The sequence below is a fragment of the Hibiscus syriacus genome, unplaced genomic scaffold (genome assembly GCF_006381635.1).
Source record: "Hibiscus syriacus cultivar Baekdansim isolate YM2019G1 unplaced genomic scaffold, ASM638163v2 tig00004973_pilon, whole genome shotgun sequence".
In the NCBI taxonomy this organism is placed as follows: domain Eukaryota; kingdom Viridiplantae; phylum Streptophyta; class Magnoliopsida; order Malvales; family Malvaceae; genus Hibiscus; species Hibiscus syriacus.
The window spans coordinates 25629-48508 of record NW_024062037.1 but is presented as its reverse complement, the minus strand read 5'-3'; the positions used below and the strand labels follow the sequence as shown (position 1 = coordinate 48508).

Sequence of the window (22880 nt, the reverse complement as noted above, 5' to 3'; positions counted from 1 at the left end):
AATCCCGTGAAATAATTAGGGGACTAGCTATATTGGTTAGCGCAAAATAATAATATTTAATTATCATGGTAAAGCGGTTAGTGAACTCAGTAACAGCTGGCCCCCTTTTAGCCCATTCCTTTCACCTCTGCCCAACACGTTTCAATGGCGTTATTTTCTCTTCCCCCTCTCTCTCCTCTTCCTCCGCCATGGCCGCTTTCTTCTGCCTCTCTTCAACTTCAAACGCGAATCTCTTTCTCTCGTACGAGAATGGGAGCTTCTTCAACTTCGTCTAAGTCGACTTCGCAAGTGATTCAGCATGTTGCTTCTTCAAATCCGAAAGTCGTCGTCACCAGAGAACGAGGCAAAAACACCAAGCTCATTGACGCTCTGGTTTATACTTTCACTTTCTTCTTTGATTTCCCCTTTTTAAATGCTTCTGATGATTTTATTAAGCACCATAGAGTTTAGCTTTTATCATTTTTTTATTTGGAAGTTGAAAGAAAAATAGTTCATTTTTTTACCATATATTGAAAATCGTTCACTGGAGTTTGAATTCAGGATCGGTTTATCATCTGTTTGATTAAATGCTGAAACTAAAGCAACTTCTAAGTCATTTTTAATTGATTTAAGCTGCGCAAGTATTTTTTAATGGTTTTTCCCTTATATATTTTCCTTTTGATTTACTTTTCTTTACAGCTCAATACTGTTACAATGAACTTCTTAAACTTCGAGCCTGGATCGTACCAAAGAAAAAAAAGCTAAAACTAAAAAAAGTATTAATGAATCTAGAGCACATGCCGTTAGTATTTCGTAGGATATAGCTGCATTAAAAAAACAATTAATTTTACAATCAGTCGTGTCAAGATATATTTAGGTTCAGAGCTCGTTTGGAATAAATGAATTTTGAAAAAAAAAATTAGGGAATAATTTCTATTTCGCATATTGTGGAATAAAAATCCATAGGAATTTTTTCCTCGGTAATCCTAGTTTATATGAATAATGATATTAGAAGGGGAAAAAGTGATTTCTTGAAATAAGACTTCCCCCTTCCAATATGAACGTTGATAAATTTTAATCGAGTTTTTTTTTTTAAATTTTTTTGAACCTTTTTCACAAACGATTTTTAATTCAAATGCACTATGTATATCTATCTAGGTGCACTCAGTTATCTGAACTTTGTTTTGTGGATCCAATGACACTTATTTAGCTGTAGGAAGTTGAGATTTATGACCTTGAATGGTTGAAAAATTGGGATTTTACCTCTGAAACTATTGGCTGTTCTACTTCTTACTAATGCAATCATCTCTGCTTTCTATTACTCTGTCAGAAGCTGCTAATTTGGATATTGAATGTACGACGTAATGAACTTAATGATTTCTTGATCTCTATTACTTTCAGTTACTTATTTTACCCTTAAAAATGCACAACTTCTGTTGTCATATTTTCTGTGCTTATTTCTCAATGTTCCGATCAATATATATCTGTCCTTTTTCACCTTAGCTTTCATTTAAATATTTGAAAACGGGAAACGTTAGTATACTTAAATGCAAAATTAATTTTTTTATGTCTAGTTGATTGTGCTGAATTATAATTAATGAAATTTCTTCCTCCAATTTATGTTCTATGGATCCTTTTCTGTTTGATTTAATACTGATCATTAATTGTTCTGCTTGCTGATGTTAAATTGTATTGCTGATTCTTGTGTCCCACTGATGCTGTTACCTATAATCGTCCTTAAACATGTTTATTAGGCATACAGGAATGTAGCTAAATCTATCTAAGGAAAATAAACACTGAACGGACATTGCTGTTATATATTCAGCTTAACATTTATTCAAACTAAGATTTAACTAATTTACAGGCTGAACATGGGATCAATTGCTTGGAGCTTCCCCTTATTCAGCATACACATGGACCTGACTTGGACAGGCTTGCTTCTGTTTTAAGGGGTAAATTTGAGAACTTTATGCTTGATATTGACAGTTGTACATAATTTAGTATAGTGAATGGGTTGTCAGTGAATTTACATGGATGTTTGACAATCTCTCTATGGAAATATAAGTCTAGTTAGTTTTAGGATGACGGTCTTTTTTTATGCTTGCTAGATATGATAAACAGGTGTAAATTCATTTTCTGCTAAGCTGTTGCTTGTGTAGCTTGTTGGCTCACAAACTAGACCATGGTATTTGAGGTTTTAGCTTCATTGTACTGCTTCTTCACTTGTCTACCAGTGGAATATCTTGGGAATGGTTATATGTTTATCGAGAAGAATATTATGATTGTAATCAATGCTCCTAAGAACAGTTGGTATTTGAGGTTTTAGTGTATTGTTTGTAAAATATATTTTTTGTTTTGGCAGCAGAAACTACGTTTGACTGGATTGTCATAACTTCACCTGAAGCTGGTTCAGTTTTTCTTGAGGCATGGAAGTAAGTGTTAGAACTTGCAAGCAAGAAACTATCTACTTTTCGTGTTAAAAAGTTGATGAGCATTAGGAATCTTTACTGCTTAAATGAAGCATGGATTTAATTTGTTTCTTTAGGGCAGCAGGATCCCCAATCGTTAGGATAGGTGTCGTTGGTGCTGGTACAGCAAGTATTTTTAAGAATATAAGGCAATCTCTTGATGTCGCTTTTGCACCATCAATAGGTACTGATCTTTCTCCACATAACTCTATTTATGTGTCATATTTGTTAGTGTTTTCATCTGGGCATTTTTATATTTTAATGAATGTATTTTATTTTTTTAATAGTTTGTTATTAGAGGAAAAGTAATATAACTTGTACTTCAAGTGGATCGATTCTTCTAACCAACAAATGGAACACATGGCATAATTGATTTTGTTCTATTCGTTTCAATGCATTACGAGTTTGTGTCATTTTTAGTTTAGAGTATATATGAAAGTCTATAGTTGCTTCTCAATCTGAGATATTTTTCCTACATTTGCTTGGTGCTGCTGCTGGAACATTATCCATCCCTTCTTTTGTGTGGCTGACATGTATTATACAATTGAAATCACGATGCTAATTGCACTATCACATTTTTACATTCAACTCATCAGCAACAGGCAAAGTTTTGGCTTCTGAGCTTCCAAAGGACGGTGATAAGAGGTGCACTGTCTTATATCCAGCTTCAGTGAAGGCTAGCAATGAGATTGGTATGATAATTGCTATAGTTTTCTGATATCATTTTCTTGATTTTTTTCCTGGAGATATTTGGCCCTTGCTTATTTTGAGAACTTCGTTATTTGAAAATATCTTCCATCACTCTGATGCATTAACATCTTAACAGAGATTTGTAAGCAAAAAACATCAACTTATATGTAAATTAATTAGTTGCATTTGATTTGATGTTTATAGATGTAAGAATCACTTGTAGTTAAGGCATAGCATATGGAGTAGTCTTGCTTTTCATTGAAATCAAAAGCCTCAAATTTGATCCGTTGAACAATAAATTCTAAATTTAAAAAATAAAAGGGGAGAAGGCCAGAAGGGAACATTTCCTCGAGGTTGGAGGAAAAAAAGTTCTAAGCTTGAATAAATCCCATAGGTATTGGTTAAAAGCCGCAAACCCCACGTAACAAAGAAATCTATTATTTTATCAATATGGTCAAGTTGTGAGGATCTTCATTCCAAATTTTACAGAGAAACCAAAATACAAAACATCAACTTTTGCCTTTGTCCAGTTTGTTAATGAAGAAGGTCGAAGGAGGGCAATACATCATGTCAATGGAACATGGATTGATGGGAGAAGAGTTACAGTAGGGGTAGCAAAGTATCAAAACAATCGGAAGGGAGTAGCAGTTGAAGGCAGGTCACAGAAGGATGTCATAAAGCCAAAAAGAGTCGAGAAACCAAAAGTAGGGGGATGATGAATCTGTGAGAAGTATAAGGGATGGTAGATCATACAAGGACGTGCTGACAACAGATATCAGAATGAGAAGTGAACCAGTAAACGGGGAGAACAGGGAGAGGTCAGGGAAGGATGCAAATGGGTTGAGGAATGTCTGGGAGATGCACATTCCCTCTGAAGATTCGGACTGGGTGAAAAGGGATAATTAAATCTTCCTTTGAGCAGGAATTAGTACTGAAAGCTTTGGCGAATGAGGGAGTGGAAGTAAAAATAGCGAGATGGGATTATGCATGGAATGCTTGTGTTGTTACATTCAAATCAGTTGAAGATTTTTCAGAAGTATGGACAAACACACATGAGGAGTTACTCTTTTGGTTCGATTGGCTGGCCTCATTGCTGAATGATGAGGGTGTGCCATTGGCGTTTTGTTTGGTGGAATTAATTGGAATTCCTCTGTTATGCTGGAATGGAGTGTTTCTGGAGAAACTTGTTGGGAGGTGGGGAAAGTTCATATGTATAAAGGAGGAATCAAAGAATATATTGGATTTATCGTCGGTGAAAATTCTGATCAGGGTGGCGAGTCCATTTGATGTTCCTGAATCGCTCATGATAGGGTCCTATGGTAGATCATTCAAAGTCAAAATCATATTTGGGTCGGTTATTACAAAACCTGATGATTTCTCTGGGGAGGAGGTGGAAATTTTTCAAAAGAATGGTACAGTGAAGATGGTTTTTCCGAGGAGGAGGACGACCGTCATCCATCTCTGGAAGCAATTGAAAGTCAGAAGCTATCAGAGGATTCAAGGCTTAAGGTGGATACGTGGCTGGATCAAGGATAGTTGAGTAGTTTGAATGGAGTTGGTGGGGGACAATTTCTACAGAGGAAGTCAAACAAAGAAGCTTCTAATTATGGGCTGTCAGATTTCTTTGAAAATGGGACAACTCTTTTAGGGGAACATGTGGGACTTGGGGTGAGGAAAGGAGTGGGCCCAGAATCTCAAGCCCAAGTGGATGATAATTTGGGTTCTAATACACTTATGCATAAAATAATTCCTGTAGGCCCTGTTTACAATTTAAACTGGACTGTTGGTGAAAAAGAAAATATTAAGGGCAGGTATATTCATCAGTTAAATAGGGAATTAAATATTCATGATGAAGATGTGTTACAGGGAGAAGTGGAGTTAGATAAGGTAGTTAAAAGTGGGGAAGAAGCAAAGGTGTAAATTGAAGTCCCTACCATGGAGTTCGTTAAGAACAAGCTGCTGGAGGAAAATCTTGAAATCTATTCAAATGGATCCTGGCGTTGGAGCCCACTATATCCTTTGTCTAGAAGTATAACTATCAGAAGTTTTTCGGTTGGGAGATGGAACTGAGGAAGGTTTTCGAGAGTATATAGAAGATCAAGTGAAAGACGGGTATGGTTCAGTTCGGGTAGAGGTGAAACGTCGAAGAAAACAGAGGAGTTGTGGAACAAATAAGGATGTCGATATTTCCTAATTCAAGCCTTCATTCATGTCCACCTTATTCGGGGGAAGAATCCAATTGTGTAGCCAATGAAGGTATTATTCAGAAGTCCCCAGAGGATCGAATTCAAACAATTCGATGTGTAGAAGATTTTAAAGCAGGTTGTCACTGGTTCAACAACAGAGAAAGATAATAAAAGGAAGAGAAGGATTTTGATTAGGGATGCATTGGATTTGGTAAGCTGTTCTACTGTCTCTTCGTCATCTTTATCAACGTTTTTGGAGGAAGCATTGGCTACGTGGGAAGTGAAGATGTTGGGGATTTCATTCAAAGAGGGTAAGAAGACTTTTATTGAAAAAATATTAAGTCTAGAGAAAAGTTCGGGTGATAAAAGAGATGGTTGAAACCAGTGGAATAGGATTTTTATTCTTTTCAGGTTTGTGGTTTATGGTTTTAATTTGTTTTCATGAACAACCTTAATATTATACCGTGGAATATAAGGGGTCTCGGGAGAAAGGAAAACTCCAGAGCAGTAGCTAGAGTGGTCAAGAAGAATAAGCCGTGTATTCTTCTTATTCAAGAAACTAAATTGGAAGATCGTTCTCTGTCGATTAGAAAAAGGATAAGGGGAAGATTTCTGAAGGGTGCAATTTATTCACCAGCGGTCGGGTCTGTGGGGGGTTTATTGGTTATGTGGAACGAAAATGAGTTTGAAGTCTCAAAAAGCCATATAAGTGGCAGGTTCATAGCGATCTTTGGGAAATTTAAGGAGAATATTTCAGAGTGTGTTATTATCAACGTATATGGCCCTCTATAGAAGCTGAAAAGAAGTTTTTCAGGGAGTTGTTGGATTTTTTTGGTAGTTTAAATCATTCAGTTTGCATTGGGGGTGACTTTAATGCATATCTAGATCCAGCAGAAAAGTTGGGTAAGTCGCAAAATTGGCATGCTATTGATCTTCTTCGAAACTTTCTGCAGTAAGCCAACTTATTTGATCTTTCTTTGGTGGGAGGAAGATTCACTTGGTGTAATTATAGAGAATCTTCAACTTGTGTCAGACTTGACAAATTTTTAATTTGTGGGAGTTCCATGAAATGTTTCCCGAATATGGTGCAGCGGTTATTACCCAAGTCCTTTATGACCATAATCCGATTTCATTAGAGGAAAATTGTTTAAATTGGGGTCCCAAACCTTTCAGATTTTTCAATTGTCTTTTAGAGGAAAAAGGTTTTGAGAATATGGTTAATTCTTCAGTGGCTGATATGTGGAAGAAGAACAATAGAAGAGGTATTTTCAGCATTTTGCAAGGAACTAAAAGGGCAATCAGAAATTGGTCAGGCAGCAAATATCATGCGGTCTCAAGACTCTATTTCAGAGTTGGAAAGTAAAATTACTGCTTTGGAAGTAGAGGCACAGGGTGGTACTCTTTCTACTCAGGAATGGGATCAGTTGTTGAGGTTTAGAAAGGATCTTTGGAGGCTGTATAGGATTGAAGAAAGCATTTGGTTTCAGAAATCAAGATCGAGATGGATCATAGATGGGGATAGAAATACGAGATTCTTTCACCTTTGTGCTCTGAATAGGAATAAAATCAATGTCATTTCTAGCTTGAAGATCAATGGGATGGTAGTTTCAGATCCTCAAATGATTAAGTCCCATATTTCTAATTATTTTAGGACAACATATAATTGCAAATCAACTATGGAAGTGGAGGATTTATGTTTAGATTTTGCAAAGTTGTCGGTGGATCAATCTTCACGTCTTGAGGAGCACTTTTCAGAGATGGAAGTGTGGCAAGCTATTGCATCATCTGACAGTACAAAAGCTCCTGGTCCGGATGGTTTCACAATGGGTTTCTTCAAGAAATGTTGGCCCAGTTTAAAGGAGCACTTACTGAAATTCTTTTCAGATTTTCATTGTGGAAGGGAATGGGAGAATGGGGTCAATCATGCTTTTATCACCCTAATTCCGAAGAAGTTAAATCCGGAGTGTCTGGATGACTTTAGACCAATCAGTCTTGTTGGTAGTTTATATAAAATTCTTCCAAAGTCTTATATAGCAGACTCGGTTGTTGTGTTAATGATATTATTAGCCCTTCCCAGTTTGCTTTTAGTCCTGGGAGGCAGTTGATGGATTGTGCTTTCCTTGCCAATGAAGGTATCGATTATTGGAGAAAACAAGGGCTTGAAGGGGTTGTTCTCAAAGTTGATTTTCGTAGAGCTTATGACACTGTTGAATAGCCAAACTTACTTAGAGCTATGTCAGAGATGGGCTTCGATGAAAGATGGTGTTCATGAATATCACAGTGTTTTCTTCAGCTTCAATTTCGATTCTTGTTAATGGGTCCCCCTGAAGAATTTCCAATGGCAAAAGGGCTTACACAAGGATGCAGTCTTTCTCCGCTTTTGTTTAATATAGTATGTGAGCTGCTTAATTTGATGTTGTCTAAAGCAGTTGAACTGGGTCTTTTTAATGGATTCGTTATCGGAAAGTCTGAAGATCCTTTTCGGTTATCTCATCTCCAGTTTGCCGATGATCTCATTATTTTCTGTCAAGCTTCCCTTTCACAGATTAAAAATGTCATAAGAGTTTTGAGGATATTCAGTCTAATGGTAGGGTTACATCTAAATCTTGCGAAGAGAACTTTTTGGGGTTAATGTTGAATAGTCCATCTTAAATGATTGGGCGTTGGCCATAGGTTGTTCAGTTGGTTCTTTTCCCACAGAATATCTGGGCCTCCCTCTTGGTGCTAAAAGGAATTCTGAAATCCTATAGGATCCGGTCATTAAGAATTTTAACTTGAAACTTCTTGGGTGGAAATCTTCATGTCTTTCCTTGGCAGGCAGGTCAGTACTTCTGAAATCAGTGTTATCTTCCTTGCCTATTTTTTCCTTTTAATTTTTAAAATGCCTAGCAAAATTGACAAGAAATTAAACTCTTTGATGGTCAATTTTATTTGGGGAGATTCTGAGGAGAAATGGAGTACAGTTTGTCGGCCATTAAATCATGGTGGGCTTGGAGTTCTGGATCTGAATCTTACTAATCGAGCTCAACTAGGAAAATGGGTGTGGAAGTTTGCCAATGAGAAGGATTCGTTATGGGGAAAAATGTTGTGCAGTAAGCATAAGGTCAGTTGCAACTCCATGTCTATTTCAAAGGTTTTTTTCTCCTCAGGCATCATGGATTTTGAGAGGTATTGCTAATAACTACCTGAAGAATGATGCGGAGGGAGAGTGCCTAAGATCGAATTCGAAGTTGCAAGCGGGTAATGGTAAGTCCATCTTTTTTGGACGGATGTTTGGTTTGATAACACACCTCTCAAAAATCTGTTTCCTAGAATTTTTGCTCTTTCTCCTAATAAATGGGGTAAGGTAGCTGAGTTCAGTAGTTTTGAGTTGAATGGTTGGGTGTGGAACATATAAACTAGGAGAAATTTGTGTGATTGGGAATTGGACCAATGGGTGGATTTGTTGTTTAAATTGAACAACATAAATTTGACCGATTCAGTGGAAGATTTCCTATCTTGGTCTGCATGTGGTGATGGATTGTTCTCGGTTAAATCTTTCAGAAGGGCCCTTAATGAGTCATATGGGAATAATTATTTGTGGAAGAAATGGGTGTGGTTGGGTTTAGCTCCTCCTCGTGTTGAATCTTTCATTTGGCAGTTATCTCATCAGAAAGTGACAGTTAGAGTAGAGTTGGTTAAGAGGGGGTGCCCATTGGTGAAAATATTCTCTGTCCTCTTTGTAGGTTGTATGAGGAATCGGTGCAACATCTTTTTATTTCATGTTATGTCGCTTGGGAACTATGGAATAAGATTATCAGTTTTTGGAATTTATCTGTAGTTTTGCCAAAGGATCCTCCTTCTCTCCTTAGCTTGTGGTCTGAATTGAGGGTGCATTCGATGATTTGGAAGTTTATTTTGGGTGTTGTTTTTTGGTCCATTTGGAAAGCTAGGAATGCAATTGTTTTTGATAGATCCTCTCTGGACAAGATATCTCTTTTCTTCATAGTTAGATTTAGGTTATCTCAGTGGTTTCTAGCCAAGTGTCCTCAAGATATTATCCAGGAGGATGTGCTGATTGGAGATCCTTCCCTCGCAGATAGTGTCTCTATTCCCAAATCTAAGAGATGTCTTCTGCTTTGCTGGCTTCCCCCTCCATGGGATTTTCTTAAGATGAATGTTGATGGAGTTGTAAGGTTTGATGGGTTGGTCGGAGGTATAGGTGGTATTTTAAAAGATTGGAATTGTTGCACTCTAATTACTTTTTTGGAAAGTATAGGTTAAGGGCCCCTCCAGCTGCTGAATTAAAAGCTATTAAAAGAGACATTGAAATTTTTCTTTCTTCAGTTTGGGTTTCTGTTGGTAGGTTGATTGTTGAAAGTGATTGTAAGTCTGCAGTGGAGTGGATTCAGTCTCCGTCTTCGGCTCCTGTCTTCTTTAACTCTCTAGTTAAGGAGATTTTCTCTTTTTTCTGATAAGGTGTCTTTAGTTAGGTGGATTCCAAGGGCTTCTAATTGTGAGGCAGATAGTTTAGCAAAGGAAGGGATTGGATGAATGTTAGGTTTTGGTTTTAGGCTATTTTATTCGTTTTTGTAGTTTTTGTTTTCTGGTGTAATTGTTAAGTTTTATGTAATGCTATATTAATAAATTAAGGTACTCTTTTCCTCCTTCCGCTAGTTGGTTCTTTCTTTCGAGAAAGGAACCACTATGAGGGAGGTTTTTAATGAGGTCTCCTATTTCTATAAAAAAAACAAAGAAATCTATTATCTATTAATAAATGCACATTAAATTGTGGTGGCATTCTTTATGATGAAAAAATTATCAACCTCAAAAGTCCTTTTTTTTGCGCTTTTGTTCTTCCCTACCATTTGGGTATTACTTATTTGAAAGTTTTATATTGCTTTTGTTTTACCTAGTACATTGTTGAATTTTTTCTTATATTTACTGTATTAAGTGTCATGCTTGACGTTTTATTATTATACTAGGAAATAGTGAGAACATATCTTGACCCTTGGTTTTGTGTATCTATTGCAGAAGAAGGCTTGTCTCGCCGTGGATTTCAGGTTGTTAGGCTAAATACATACACAACTGTGAGTATCTTTGTATTGGTACTTCTAGTTTCAGTTTCCTCTCTAGGTGTCATTCCATTAATGTTTACATTTTTTCACCTTATCCTACCTAATATGAAGTTGAATTGCTTTGTTTTTCTGTTCAATAAAAACTTAATAATGCCTGCAAAGTAATCTGTCTATTGTAATGTTGAGCGCAACACATCAACATAATCCAAAAATTCATTTTACAAGGTCTGGGAAACGCCCCAGATGCATGAGATATTTCAAAGAATAACTATACCCCAGATTCATGAGATATTTCGAAGAATAAATATACCATAGATGCATGAGATATTTAGAAGAATAACTATCTCCTGCAGAATGCTGTTGGACTCTGCTGACATCCCATGAGGGTGGATTGTAGCGTGCAGATTAATCTTGGAAGTAAAAACAAAAAGAATATATCATGCAATTGGACCATGCTTCAAGATTTGTTCCTGGTTCAAGATAGTAGCTTGTAATTGAAGACGGTTTACAACTGTCAATTGACAATGCTCATTCCTTTCAGGTACCTGTTGATCATGTTGATCAAATTGTCTTGGAGAAAGCCCTATCTGCACCGGTTGTTGCTGTTGCTTCACCTTCTGCAGTACGGTATGTAGTTGATCCTTTTCTCAGCAACTGTAGACTGTCTCAAAATATTTTTCCATTTGTTAATCTGTTATAGAGGATGTTCTTCTATTGAGCTTATCTTCAGCCAGCTCATTATCAGTCCTGTAGACACCCTCTGATATGGACGACTTGTGCCTGCTTGGGCCACCTGATTTGGCAAGTCTCTTGTTAGGACAATTTCTTGTTTATGGTAAACTTAGTTCGTGCACCTCCATTGTTACAGAACATGGGTCAATCTTATTTCAGAGCCTGATTCTTGGAGCAACGCTGTTGCCTGTATTGGGGAAACAACTGCCTCTGCTGCAAAGAGATTAGGTCTGAGAAATGTGTATTTCCCTATGCAGCCTGGACTTGATGGGTAACTTTTTTCCGTCTCTAAATTTCTGCATGATGTTTCAGTATTAGAATTTACTGCTCTGCTAATTTGTATTGGTAAGCTTAGGTAACTAAGAGTAGGTTGTGTTTGAATTCCATCTGCTGTTGAAGCAACAATTGTTTTTTGCTTCAATAGCCAGGCTTTGCTAGCAAATCCTGTACTCTATTGAGTATTGACCGAAGTTATCTTTGAGATGAGCTTCCTTGACTTGGCAAAAATGATCTGGCTAGTGTCTTCTATTATGGTCACTTTTCTCTCTTTAATAAACCTTTTTAATCATTATTATTTATCAAGTTAGAATATGTTTTGGGTTCTGACTAAATTAAAGAATCTGATTTCTTGGATTTATATGGATTACCAGATGGGTTGGTAGCATCCTCGAAGCCTTAAGAGCTCAGGACAGTTTTTAGGATTGAAAGATGTTAAGGTATCCATTTTTGCCTCTTTTCTGTAGTCGTTCCTGGAAGTAGTCTCATATTTTCTAATAGAATAAATGAGTTTTCTATTAGGTCCCTGTGGAAGCTTCGACACAGAGTAAAGCAGATGTAGAACCGCAAGCATTTTTAATTCATTGAGGCACAGGCCATAGTAAGTAAAGAAAGATTTGCCAAGTAGAAGGGTTGGGATTTGTAGAAATTTAGTATTTTGAAGGTACATATCCATTTGGAGGCTGCCGCACTGCTTTTCAATGTCAGTAAGAGGAGGCTATTCAATTCACATGATCAGAATTTGTACATGCATTTTCTCACTGTAAGCCCATTATTTTGACTCAATGTCAGTTGTGTTGAAATTGAATGTGGTGCACTTCCACTCCATGAAATCTGATAAGCAGTTAGGAAACTATCAATTGAACTTGTAATCATAGTTACCGTGCCTTTTATGCTGAATTGCATTCCTTTGTGATAATAAAAAAATTTCTTAAAAAAACCTTGTCTAAAATTTCCACGTGTATGTTTATACTGAAATATTTTGAATATTGCTGTCAAACCCTGCCTTGTCAAGAACTGGATGACCTGATAAGGTCAATACTGAATTTTTGGTTGTGAGGGACGAATTCCTTGTAATTTGTCAAGTTGCAATAGAGAGGTTTTGGCAGTCATTATATGAGCTCTGTACGCATTTGGCCTAATTTGTGCTTGGTTGATGCACTGTAAAGTTTGTCTTTATTAGATAGTTGCTAAGATGGAAACATAACAATACTTGTACATACATGTCTGTAACTTTTTTTGAAGAAAAAACTCCATCTGCAGAGAAGTGGTTCAGCTTCTTTATCGTCCATTTTATAGATACGCCTTCTCCTACATGAAACTATATATAGAAAGCATAGGAGCTTGGCAGTAAATTTCTGGAATTTCAGAATAAGATGATTCCCACGCTAAAGTACATACCGGGAGGGTTCCTCTTAGGATGAAGGGCGACCTGGAGGCAGTTTCCCCTGAAGGAAAGATGTGATCATGGTAAGCACTCTTGCTGGCTGGTAGCTTGGAACCGTGTGTCCAGCTCCCCGAACTGTCGTGAAAACCAGTCCCTTGTAGCCAACGACATATCCTCCAATCTGCCACCATTGGCCATGAAATATGATTAAAAGGTTTTGGCCTTGATTCATTGAATGTCGGGAAACAAATCCATATTACCTCACTCGCAGAGTACCATGGCTGCCAAGCAGTCTCTACCGGAAGCTCTAGTATTTCGATGGCATAATGAGAGAATGTCACTGGAACTCGACCATCTGTATCGCCACTGCCACCAGCATGTTTCAGTTAAAAAAAACAGTATATATAATTCTATACCTTTAGTAAATTAATCGAGTTTTTAATCTGTACCTGTATATCCACACCCTAATCACTTTTGCCAACTCTCGTGTTTGAGGAAGAGTAGAACTTGTGCTCTGTCCATCCAACTTCACTGAGCATGGTACATAAGCAGACTGGCCAGAGATATTTGTTTCATCCTCCATAGGATCTTTGATTTGGTATAAATGTTTTTCGTTCGATTAGCTGTATATAATGCAGAAATACTCCATGAAAACAGTTATGTTCAAGGCAAATCAGAGGAATATTTTGCGAATGTCTTTGAAAGGAACAAACAGTGGTCGTGCTTACCCGCATCCTGACCATTTTGTAGTTTTGGCATGAAGGGCTGCTTGTATCTCGGCAACCTTAAGGTAGGACTCGACGTGAATACCAGAGCAGGGATCAAAATTCAAAACCTAACAATTCAATACCATCAGAGAATTTGGTAGGCGTATTTGGTTTGAAAAAAAGCCTTCGTCTCAGATCCTGTACAAGTTTGAATTGAACCAATAGGACAAGTGGGTAAAAGCTTTTGTATCCTACTCATTTCTTCATTGTTTTCTGCAAGACTTGTCATGAAGCATGATTATGCTTACATTACCATCTGAGCCAGGTTTTATGGCCGATAAGTTGCATATAGGGGAGTAAATGCCATACCAGTCAATGTCTCCCATCTCCATTAGTCCCTGATTTTGATACTTATCACATTGGTCCGCAGTGTTGCCTGCATCTTCCTTGTTGGTAACCAGATTTTCACTAGCAAAGTCGCAGTACTTAATAATTCCTTCTTTGGTTTCATCCGAGTTGAGAGCATGTGTCCATAAATAATCAAATATCCCCTTCGTACAGATGTCATCAACTATCCAAGCATTTCTTATCTGCAATATGTAGCCATTACAAATAATCATACATATAGATAAGATTTATGGTGGTAAAAGGGTGAATTTTTGTAGTCAACTTACAGCCATTCCTTTGAGATGGATAATGGTTTGATTTGTGCCCTTGATTATCGAGACAATATAAGAAGCAAGCTGAGGAACATAATGACCGGCATAGCTCTCACCAGTTATGAAGAGATCTCGTGTTTTATACTGTGGAAATCTTTCAAGCCAGTTGGGGAGAAAAAAATAAGAGTCCTCTGCTGTTCTCTTGTCGCCTACATCAGTATAGTCGTTGGAATTTTTTGAATAAGAGAACCCAACTCCTGCTGGTGATTCCAGGAATAACACGTTTGCAACTGCAAAATTTGGAGGATGTTTGAGTAAAATAATCTAGGAGAATTTGAGATTGTGATGGTGTCAAACCGAAAAAGAGGTTTCATGTACAGGTGTTCCATGCATATTCATTTCTGTATAGTGTTTTCCAGTCACTGTTTACTCTGAAAGGTCCTAGCTCTTGCATGGCTCCAAATCCGAAAGATGAACATCCTGGACCTGCACAACAAGGTCAATCGCCTCTTTTCTCTTTAAAACAAAGTCTAAACCCTATACTGCTTGTTAGGAAACTGGTTAAGCATGATATTCAAGAAACATTGAATACTTCTCATTCATTCCAGTAAACGGATTACATTGCTTTATAGCAGCTAACAGAAGCTTAGTTCTAGTCTAGAAGCTTTGTAACTACCTTAACTGACTACTAACAGCTCTAACAACTCTTAACTGACCTTAGCTACTTAGCTATAATATTCCCTCTACTTTCTCCTCCTCCTTCAACAAAGTAACAAGCACATCTTTGCCCTGAACAATTGAAAAGATGAACAATTGAATCGAAAGTGCGGATGCTTCCTTCCGTTCACTTGAATCGAAAGTGCCGATGCTTCCTTTCGTTCTTCTTGAATCGAAAGTGCCGATGCTTCCTTCCGTTCATTTTGAATCGAAAGTGCTGATGCTTCCTTTCGTTCTTCTTATTCACCTTCATTTCTTTCTTCTTCACCCTCTTTTACAAGGTTCTTTGACATATTTTTTTTATGGACTCTTGGTTGTGAAGTCCCATGACACTTTGAGATAAAAGCAACAAAATGAATACAAAATTAAACTTCTGTTTACACACACAAAAGAATTATACTACTATGCTACTTCAGTGGCCAGCTCCTCATTCGCTTTTCGTAAGTGCAGAAGAATTGCATCAGTACTCCATCAACTTTGATAAGCTATGTTGCAGCTTTAGGATCAGGTCCCTTGATAAGGTTTGACAATGCCCAAGCTGTTGTTCTCACAGTTGAACCGTTGTTTGGCAACATCATGCTTGCAAGAGGTGGCAAAGCACTTTGAGATAGCATAACATTTCGCAACTCCTCCCCTTCACCAGCAAGATTGCCTAATGCCCAGGTACACTGCTTGGCAACAGGCAAGTAACTCTTTTCTCCAAGGTGTGCAATGTGGAATGGTAATGCAGGCATCAAAGCTTTTGTTTCTTCCGGTTTTCCTGCTGCAAAATTTGTAAGACACCAAGCTGCCTCGAGCAATTGTTCATCCGGAGATCCAAACGAAAGGCATTGCACAAGCAGGGGAATAGCTCCAGCTTTAAGAGCAGCTTCAACCGGAGAGAACTCAGATTTTGACAATAATCGCCTTAACTCACGTAGTGAATTTACCCTCTTCTGCATTGCACCTTTCCCCTGGTAAGCAACAGCGGATTTTAACTCCTCCACAGCTGTAGAAGTTTGGGCATCTAAAAGAAACCCTGCTTTATCAGTTATCATATCATTTCCCTCGACGGGAACATCGCCGTCACCAGTGGCTCCCACTCTACACAACCGTTTCGCTCGGACCAACGATTCTCTCCTCTCTTTCCCCACCGTCATCGCCTTTTCCCGCCGTCTTTGAGCCGCTACGTTCCCAACTGATGATTTAATGGGATCTCTTCGATGGGAAGTGGAGGAATCATCGGCCATTCAGAACTACTGAACAACCACCTTCTACCCCAACAAGCACGATGAACTAACAAGAACGCCCGTAGCAAGAAAACAGAAGGCTCCAGGAACTTATGGCGATTGATACCATGTTAGGAAACTGGTTAAGCATGATATTCAAGAAACATTGAATACTTCTCATTCATTCCAGTAAACGGATTACATTGCTTTATAGCAGCTAACAGAAGCTTAGTTCTAGTCTAGAAGCTTTGTAACTACCTTAACTGACTACTAACAGCTCTAACAACTCTTAACTGACCTTAGCTACTTAGCTCTAATACTGCTACATACTTGGCAGATTGAATACGAATATGTATTCAATTTCAATTTTTTAGTTTCTTATATACATTTAAAATATCACAATATTCATATTTGTATTCAAACAATATTAAGTACAGATATCAAACAATAATATTTAAAAGAAAAATTAAGAATCTGACTAATATAGACCACGAACAATTCCATGTAACTGCTAATATATTTGTTCCGTTGGGAAAAGTAGGGGGAAAAAGTCCACAACTCTGTTGGGAATTATTTGGAGATAATCTGCATTATAGCTGTTTCAAATTTCACCAATTTCATGGATAGAGGTGTAGATTTTTCCTAAACTCACAGTCCAGGGCGAATGTTATGGAGTTTTCTAACGAAGCAAATGCCACTGTTTGAATCTTCCATTTTCCAGCAGTTTGAAAAGGATTAATGAAACGAAGCTGTCTAGGTACAAATACTTTGAGACCGTACTCCAAAAAGTCGATAACGATATATTCAATTAGTGGGGGGAGCCCACTCAATTATGTATCGGAATGCTGCTTTATTCATCATCAAGCTTCGAGATAACGACAATCATTGGTCGGTTTCGCATCTTTGGCTAATTGTTTGAAGATAAGACTCGGGTGGGATATTATTGTTTCAAGCCAGTGGACGACATTATTTCTGCCCTGAAATAATCGACCAAGGACTGATTTGTGTGTATGATAATCTACCAACACTGATACAATAAACAACGGTTGCAGCGGCATATTCAGGTACGATTTAATATGTATTTTTCTATAACCATGCAAAACAAATGTAAAAATATACCTGTGCATACGGAGTCGATAATTATAGATGAGTTTGAGCAGTTAAATTACCTCCATTTAACCATAAAAGGAGGGGCTTATTCAGAGAATTCACTGATGACTACACAAAATAATAGAACAATGCTCGGTCAGCCGCCGGATCTACTGTTACATAGCCAGCATACTGATCAAAATCTACGCCTCCAGGCTGACCTGGCAATTTGTCGATCTTGTCAGCTTGCATCAACCCTTTCTGAGATCCTACATACACTGGAGAGTTATGACTGTTTCCCACATCATCTAGCCGAGCCCACAACTCAGAGCGAGGTGGGCTCGAGGATCTGCGAGATGCAATCAACCGGTTGAGATTATCAATCTGGTTTCCCATGCATGACGAAATGGGGTAACCAGGAAAGTAGCAAGGAAGTAGCAGCAGCAACCATATTACGATAACTCTCATTGCCGATAACGTAAATTTCAGTGCAGAGTTTGTTGCCTGTGAACTGAAGAGCTTATGCCGACTTCTAGTTCCACACTAGTGTGTCCGTATGTACGTGTATATATATATATATATATATGGAAACTAATGATTGTATATTTGATATTTTTCTCTTCCTTTTTGTTGGTAAGTTGAAGTTTGCAGCACTTGGCCAGGCGAGGGACGGGACCTATAGGGGCCGAGTTGATACTGCCACTTAGGGTTGAATTTTAACCCACTTTTGGATTTGAGTACTTAACCTTATAGAATGGCTTCAATTTGAGGAGTGGTTTTCAACACCCCCAGTAAATTCTAATTGCATGATTGGTCCCTAGAATTATTGCATCCAATCTTTCCCAAAATTGATGAGTGCAATGTACAGCTACTATTTTTTTCTTCAGAGCGATGTATATTCCAATTTTGTTAAGTTGGGTACTTTTCACATGAAAACCTGACATCATCCTTATCTATATTGTTAGTGGTATACATGTGCTGCATGTTGCAGGCAAAAGGAAAGGCACCATCCATGTCATCACTGCAATAATTTAATTAAACATGTCTGGAAAGCACTTAGTGGAGCCACTCCGGATACCTCTTCTTTACTATCTTTATTATATTGCTTATAGGATAAAAAGGAGGAATCGTATACAAAAAATACATATACATGGAGTGTAACATCCCAAAACTAGAGCAAGCGACTAAAATGGAAGTTTTGAAAATTTGAAGTCTGATTTTGCAATATTTGAAATATTTTTTTATTGCTCAATAAATAACTGATGGAATAAGGGGTATAATGGTCATTTGACAAAGAATTTTTTTTTATTTTCCCTTATAAAAGAAGTAGACACGTGGAGAGGAGAAGAAAAATAAGAAGACTCTGGAGATGCTTGGCTTTCTTCTTCCTTTCTTCCTGTGGCTCCATCGGTAAGATAAGATTATGTCAAGTGATTGTTTCCTTTCAATTTGAAGTTGGGTTTAATTCTTGAGATGATAATTAAGCTTAAGGAAAGCTTAATTTGTCTTAAAACCATAAGATGAAGGAGTTAAGAGAGATTAAAGATTAGAAGTTTTTAAATGAAATTTTGGAAAAGAGTTGATAAGTAGAATTTGAAGTTAAATTTGACTTGTCAATAGTTGAATTAAGAGATTTGGAGTGATAGAATTGGATTTAGAACATATAGAAAATTTGGTATGATTCTTGAATCTCATTTGGAAGATAAGATTTCGAGGATAAAGATGTGATAAATGAGTTTAAGCATGAGTATGTAAGTTAAGAATAAGAAAGGGGATGATATATGAAGCAATTAAGATGAAAAGAGTGAATTTTCGTGCATAAAATGGAATTTCTGGGTTGTGTGCATCGATGCATCTTCAATGTGTATCGATGCACTCAAATAAATAAACATCGAATGCAATTAGTGCATCGATGGATAAGGAGTACATCGATGCACCCCCTTAAAATGAAAACATCGAAGGTGATTTGTGTATCGATGCATGGGTAGTGCAATGATGCACATGTTAAGGGATGCATCAATACACTGTAGAATGTACTGATTCACTTCAAGGGGAAATAGAATTAGACATTTCTTTCAGTCTAAGAAGTGATAGATTATAGTATATCAATTGGATATTGATAAGTATCAATACATGATTGTGTAGACATTGATCGAAAGCAAAATTCGGATAGGTCGTCAGAGTAAGATTCGCAAGAAAGAAAAATAACTTGGTAGTGTTCATTGTGACCAGGTGAGTACATGATATTAAGTGTATGTTATGATAAGGAATTAAGACTTGCGACGAGTCTAATTTCGACATTATGTTATAGGGGTGTTGAAGCATAAACATGTAGTGATATGGTGTTAAATGTATTGTATATGAGTAAATGCATATGTTTAATTGTTGAATGTATCTTTATATGTGAACTATGTAAATGTATGTATGTGTGATAATAAGTTATGTGAATACATGTTAGTGTAATAAACTAGATTAAATGTTATAATTGAATGAAGGGATTGTATGAGAACATGTATATGTGAACATGTGTTATGAGATAAAAATCATGACTATAAACTATGTGAAAAGGAATACAAGTAAAAGTGAAAAGCTATGTGATAAGTGAATGTGAATTACATGGAAATATGCTATATGAAAGTGAACTATGTGCCTACGTGAATATGCGAAAAAATATAAAAAGTAATTGTAACACCCCCAACCCATACCCGACCCGGATATGAGTCAGAGATACTACATTGACTTTAAAACACAACTCTTAATAAATAATAGTAAAATATTGGGACTTGTATTAAGAAAATACAATAATATACATACTGTAATATAAGTTTACAAAAATATTCAGAGCATACACAACTTAACTCTTTAATTACATGCCAACTGCTATTTACATAACAAAATAACCTACTGATAAGTTGCTTCTGATCTGATGGTTGCAGGAGTAATACTGTCAAGCTGCTTCACCTGTCTCTTCTATTTTCCTCGGATCCTACGTGTGAAACACTCACACGCTAAGTCATCGACTTAGTGAGGCAACAATAATAAGGCAATGTATTGTAATGAATATGTCAGTATCATATGAGATGAGATGCAAACATGTAACTAATCAATGTAATCAATGTAGTATACTTTAACAATATCCATACCTGTAAGCGTATGACTGTAACATTCATTATTCAGTATTAATAAGTTTATTGGCCCATGATAGCATATTGAGAACCTAAGGTATTTGAGTAATGTGAGGTTGTGCACTATGCTGTCACCACAGCTCGTATAAATGCACCGAAGTGCCCGTAGAATTGCACCGAAGTGCCCGTAGAATTGCACCGAAGTGCCCGTAGAATTATGTCCATAAGGACCACGTAGAATCCTTTAAGAATCATATACATATACTATGGATCAAGTATGTGTCTTTCAAGACTTCACACAGGTTCCAAAGGATATACATATGCCCTAAAGAACCGAGTATACCCTCTACCCTTGGCATGCCAACTATACCTATAGTTCTCATCTACATAACATGGGCTTATACATTTCCCGTAGTTCATATCGCGTAGACATAGTATTTCCATACCTTTAACACATAGGCATATCATTTACATACCTTATCACATAGTGCATAGAACTTTTCTGCATATTCATGTCATGTAATACATATAAGATGAATTCATGTCATGTAATACATTTAATACAAATTCATGTCATGTATCATAATATGGAATGTAATCATGTGTCAAAATATGGAATCTAGACTTATCACAAGTCTAGAACTGAATATACTACTATATTCATGCTATGCATATGCACTCACCTATACTTCTTTGCCTTTTCCTCGATCGATTCTACTTGTAGATTGTTCCCGAACTCGAGTAGGCTCGGTATCTACACAAACATAATTTTTAAGATGATCATCAGATGTCTATGTCTTGAAATTAAGCTTTAATAGCTTACTAATTAAAAGAATTAATAGCTTAGTCTTGCTTTCTTTTCTTTCTTCTTCTTTTTCTCATGGGGGAATCGGTTCCCCCCCTAGGGGTATCGATTCCCCTCAAGCAATCTGGAATTTCATATACGATGAGGGGGTATCGGTTCCCCCCCTGGGGGTACCGATTCCCCTCTAACATTCTGGAAATCATATTCGTTGAAGGGGTATCGGTTCCCCTTGAATGGGTACCGATTCCCCTAACCCAGAATTCATAATTTGAGCTCGGAAATCATCCCATTTCAGCTCAAACATACTTATTTCAATCCCTTTACTACTCTTAGCTCTCATACACTTACTTAAACTAATTATTATCCATTAAATACCTCTAAAACCTAGAAATCTAATTCTCCATATAGCATTTAAGAATCCAATCAAATTTCCAATATGTTCTAATTTGAATTCTAACCCCTCATACTTCTTAATTAGCTTATTGACAAGTCAAAATTCTGATTCAAACATCAAAAACTCATCCATATCAAAATCTCATCTAAAAACTCATTTTCCAAATCATTCTCTAAATCACTTATCTTGTTGCTTTAATGTCATATAAGCTTTCCTTTAGCTTATATAACATCCAAGCTTTCATTTCCAATCTTAAAACATCAAAGAAACTACCAAGTTCAGATTCTTACCTTAATTGCAAGCCCAACGCTGAGAGAAGGAAGAGAAGAAAATAAGGAAGAAGGGAGAAGAAATGGGAGGTTCTGGAATACACGTGTTCTCATATACCCCATAGCATTTTATTTTAATTAAAATTCCCTTGCAAATGACCATTTGGTCCTCACCTTAATCTCATATTTACCAACCTTTATTTTTAAACTATATAACTGTTCTACTTAAATCACCAAATGTTGAAACTTTGCAAATTAATCACTTACCCGACATGGAGGATGTTACAGTAATGGCCATGACATGTGTTATGAGAGTTGTAGGCATAGTTGGCATGCCAAGAGTCGAGGGTTCTACGTGGTCCTTCGGGACATATATGTAATTATGTGGAACATATATGTGGTACTTTGGTACACTTATTTGGTCAATTGTATTATGTATATGGTTCTTAAGGAGTGGTCCTTCGGGACACAGTAGTGGGATTTATACGAGCTGTGGTGACAGCATTGTGCACAACCTCTATGTACTCATTTACCTCAAGTTCTCAAAAGAGTGTATGGACTTTAAAGAGAATCAATAATTGTTATGATGATATGTGTGTCCTTTTGTGATATTATATTTGTGTTATGTGACATGTATAAATGATAAGTTCGAAATCATATGATAAGGGAAATGAGGATAATAATAATGAGAGTATATGTGTCTTTGTGATATGAAGTGTGATATGTGATATATGATAGTAAGAAGATTAAGTATAAGAATAAATAATTAAGAGATAAAAATGAATATAATATATATTATGGTATGAAGTTATTCATAGTAATAACATGATTTGTATAGGTGTATCTTTGAATATATGTAATGTTATATTGTTTTTTGTGATAGTATGGTATTATATGTTAATGATGATTTAAGTATGAATATGATTATGATGTGGTATTACATGAAATATATATATATATATATACATGCATGCATTGGTTAATTATATTGTGTATTTACATGTCTCACTAAGTCATAGATTTAGCGTGTGAATGTTTCACACGTAGGTTTGAGAAGCGAGAATGGAAGTAGCGAGGAGGAAGACAAGTCAGTATCTTCCTTACGAGGATCAGATCAGAAACATATTGGACA

At 36.8% G+C, this 22880-nt stretch overlaps 2 protein-coding genes and 1 pseudogene across 5 annotated transcripts; 1 reads left to right on the top strand and 2 right to left on the bottom strand.

Moving 5' to 3' along the window:
- Positions 1–70: 70 nt before the first annotated feature.
- LOC120198883 (uroporphyrinogen-III synthase, chloroplastic-like) lies at positions 71–12286 on the top strand. Of its 4 annotated transcripts, none has more exons than XM_039200127.1 (10): positions 71–372; positions 1844–1931; positions 2342–2411; positions 2525–2631; positions 3044–3139; positions 10337–10392; positions 10922–11007; positions 11249–11383; positions 11763–11828; positions 11911–12286. In XM_039200127.1, the coding sequence occupies exons 1-9, from the start codon at positions 145–147 to the stop codon at positions 11809–11811; spliced, it is 915 nt and encodes a 304-aa protein (XP_039056058.1). In that variant the 5' UTR covers positions 71–144; the 3' UTR covers positions 11812–11828; positions 11911–12286. The 4 variants fall into 4 exon arrangements, with proteins under 4 accessions (XP_039056058.1, XP_039056059.1, XP_039056061.1 ...); XM_039200128.1 differs by having other exon boundaries at positions 72–372; positions 2345–2411; XM_039200130.1 differs by lacking the exons at positions 11763–11828; positions 11911–12286 and having other exon boundaries at positions 73–372; positions 11272–11376.
- Positions 12287–12548: 262 nt separating this feature from the next.
- LOC120198881 lies at positions 12549–17707 on the bottom strand (annotated as a pseudogene).
- Positions 15261–16087, bottom strand: LOC120198882 (importin subunit alpha-9-like). The gene is given in 2 exon segments (XM_039200126.1): positions 15261–15322; positions 15325–16087. Coding segments are annotated over 2 exon segments (825 nt in total).
- Positions 17708–22880: the final 5173 nt, after the last annotated feature.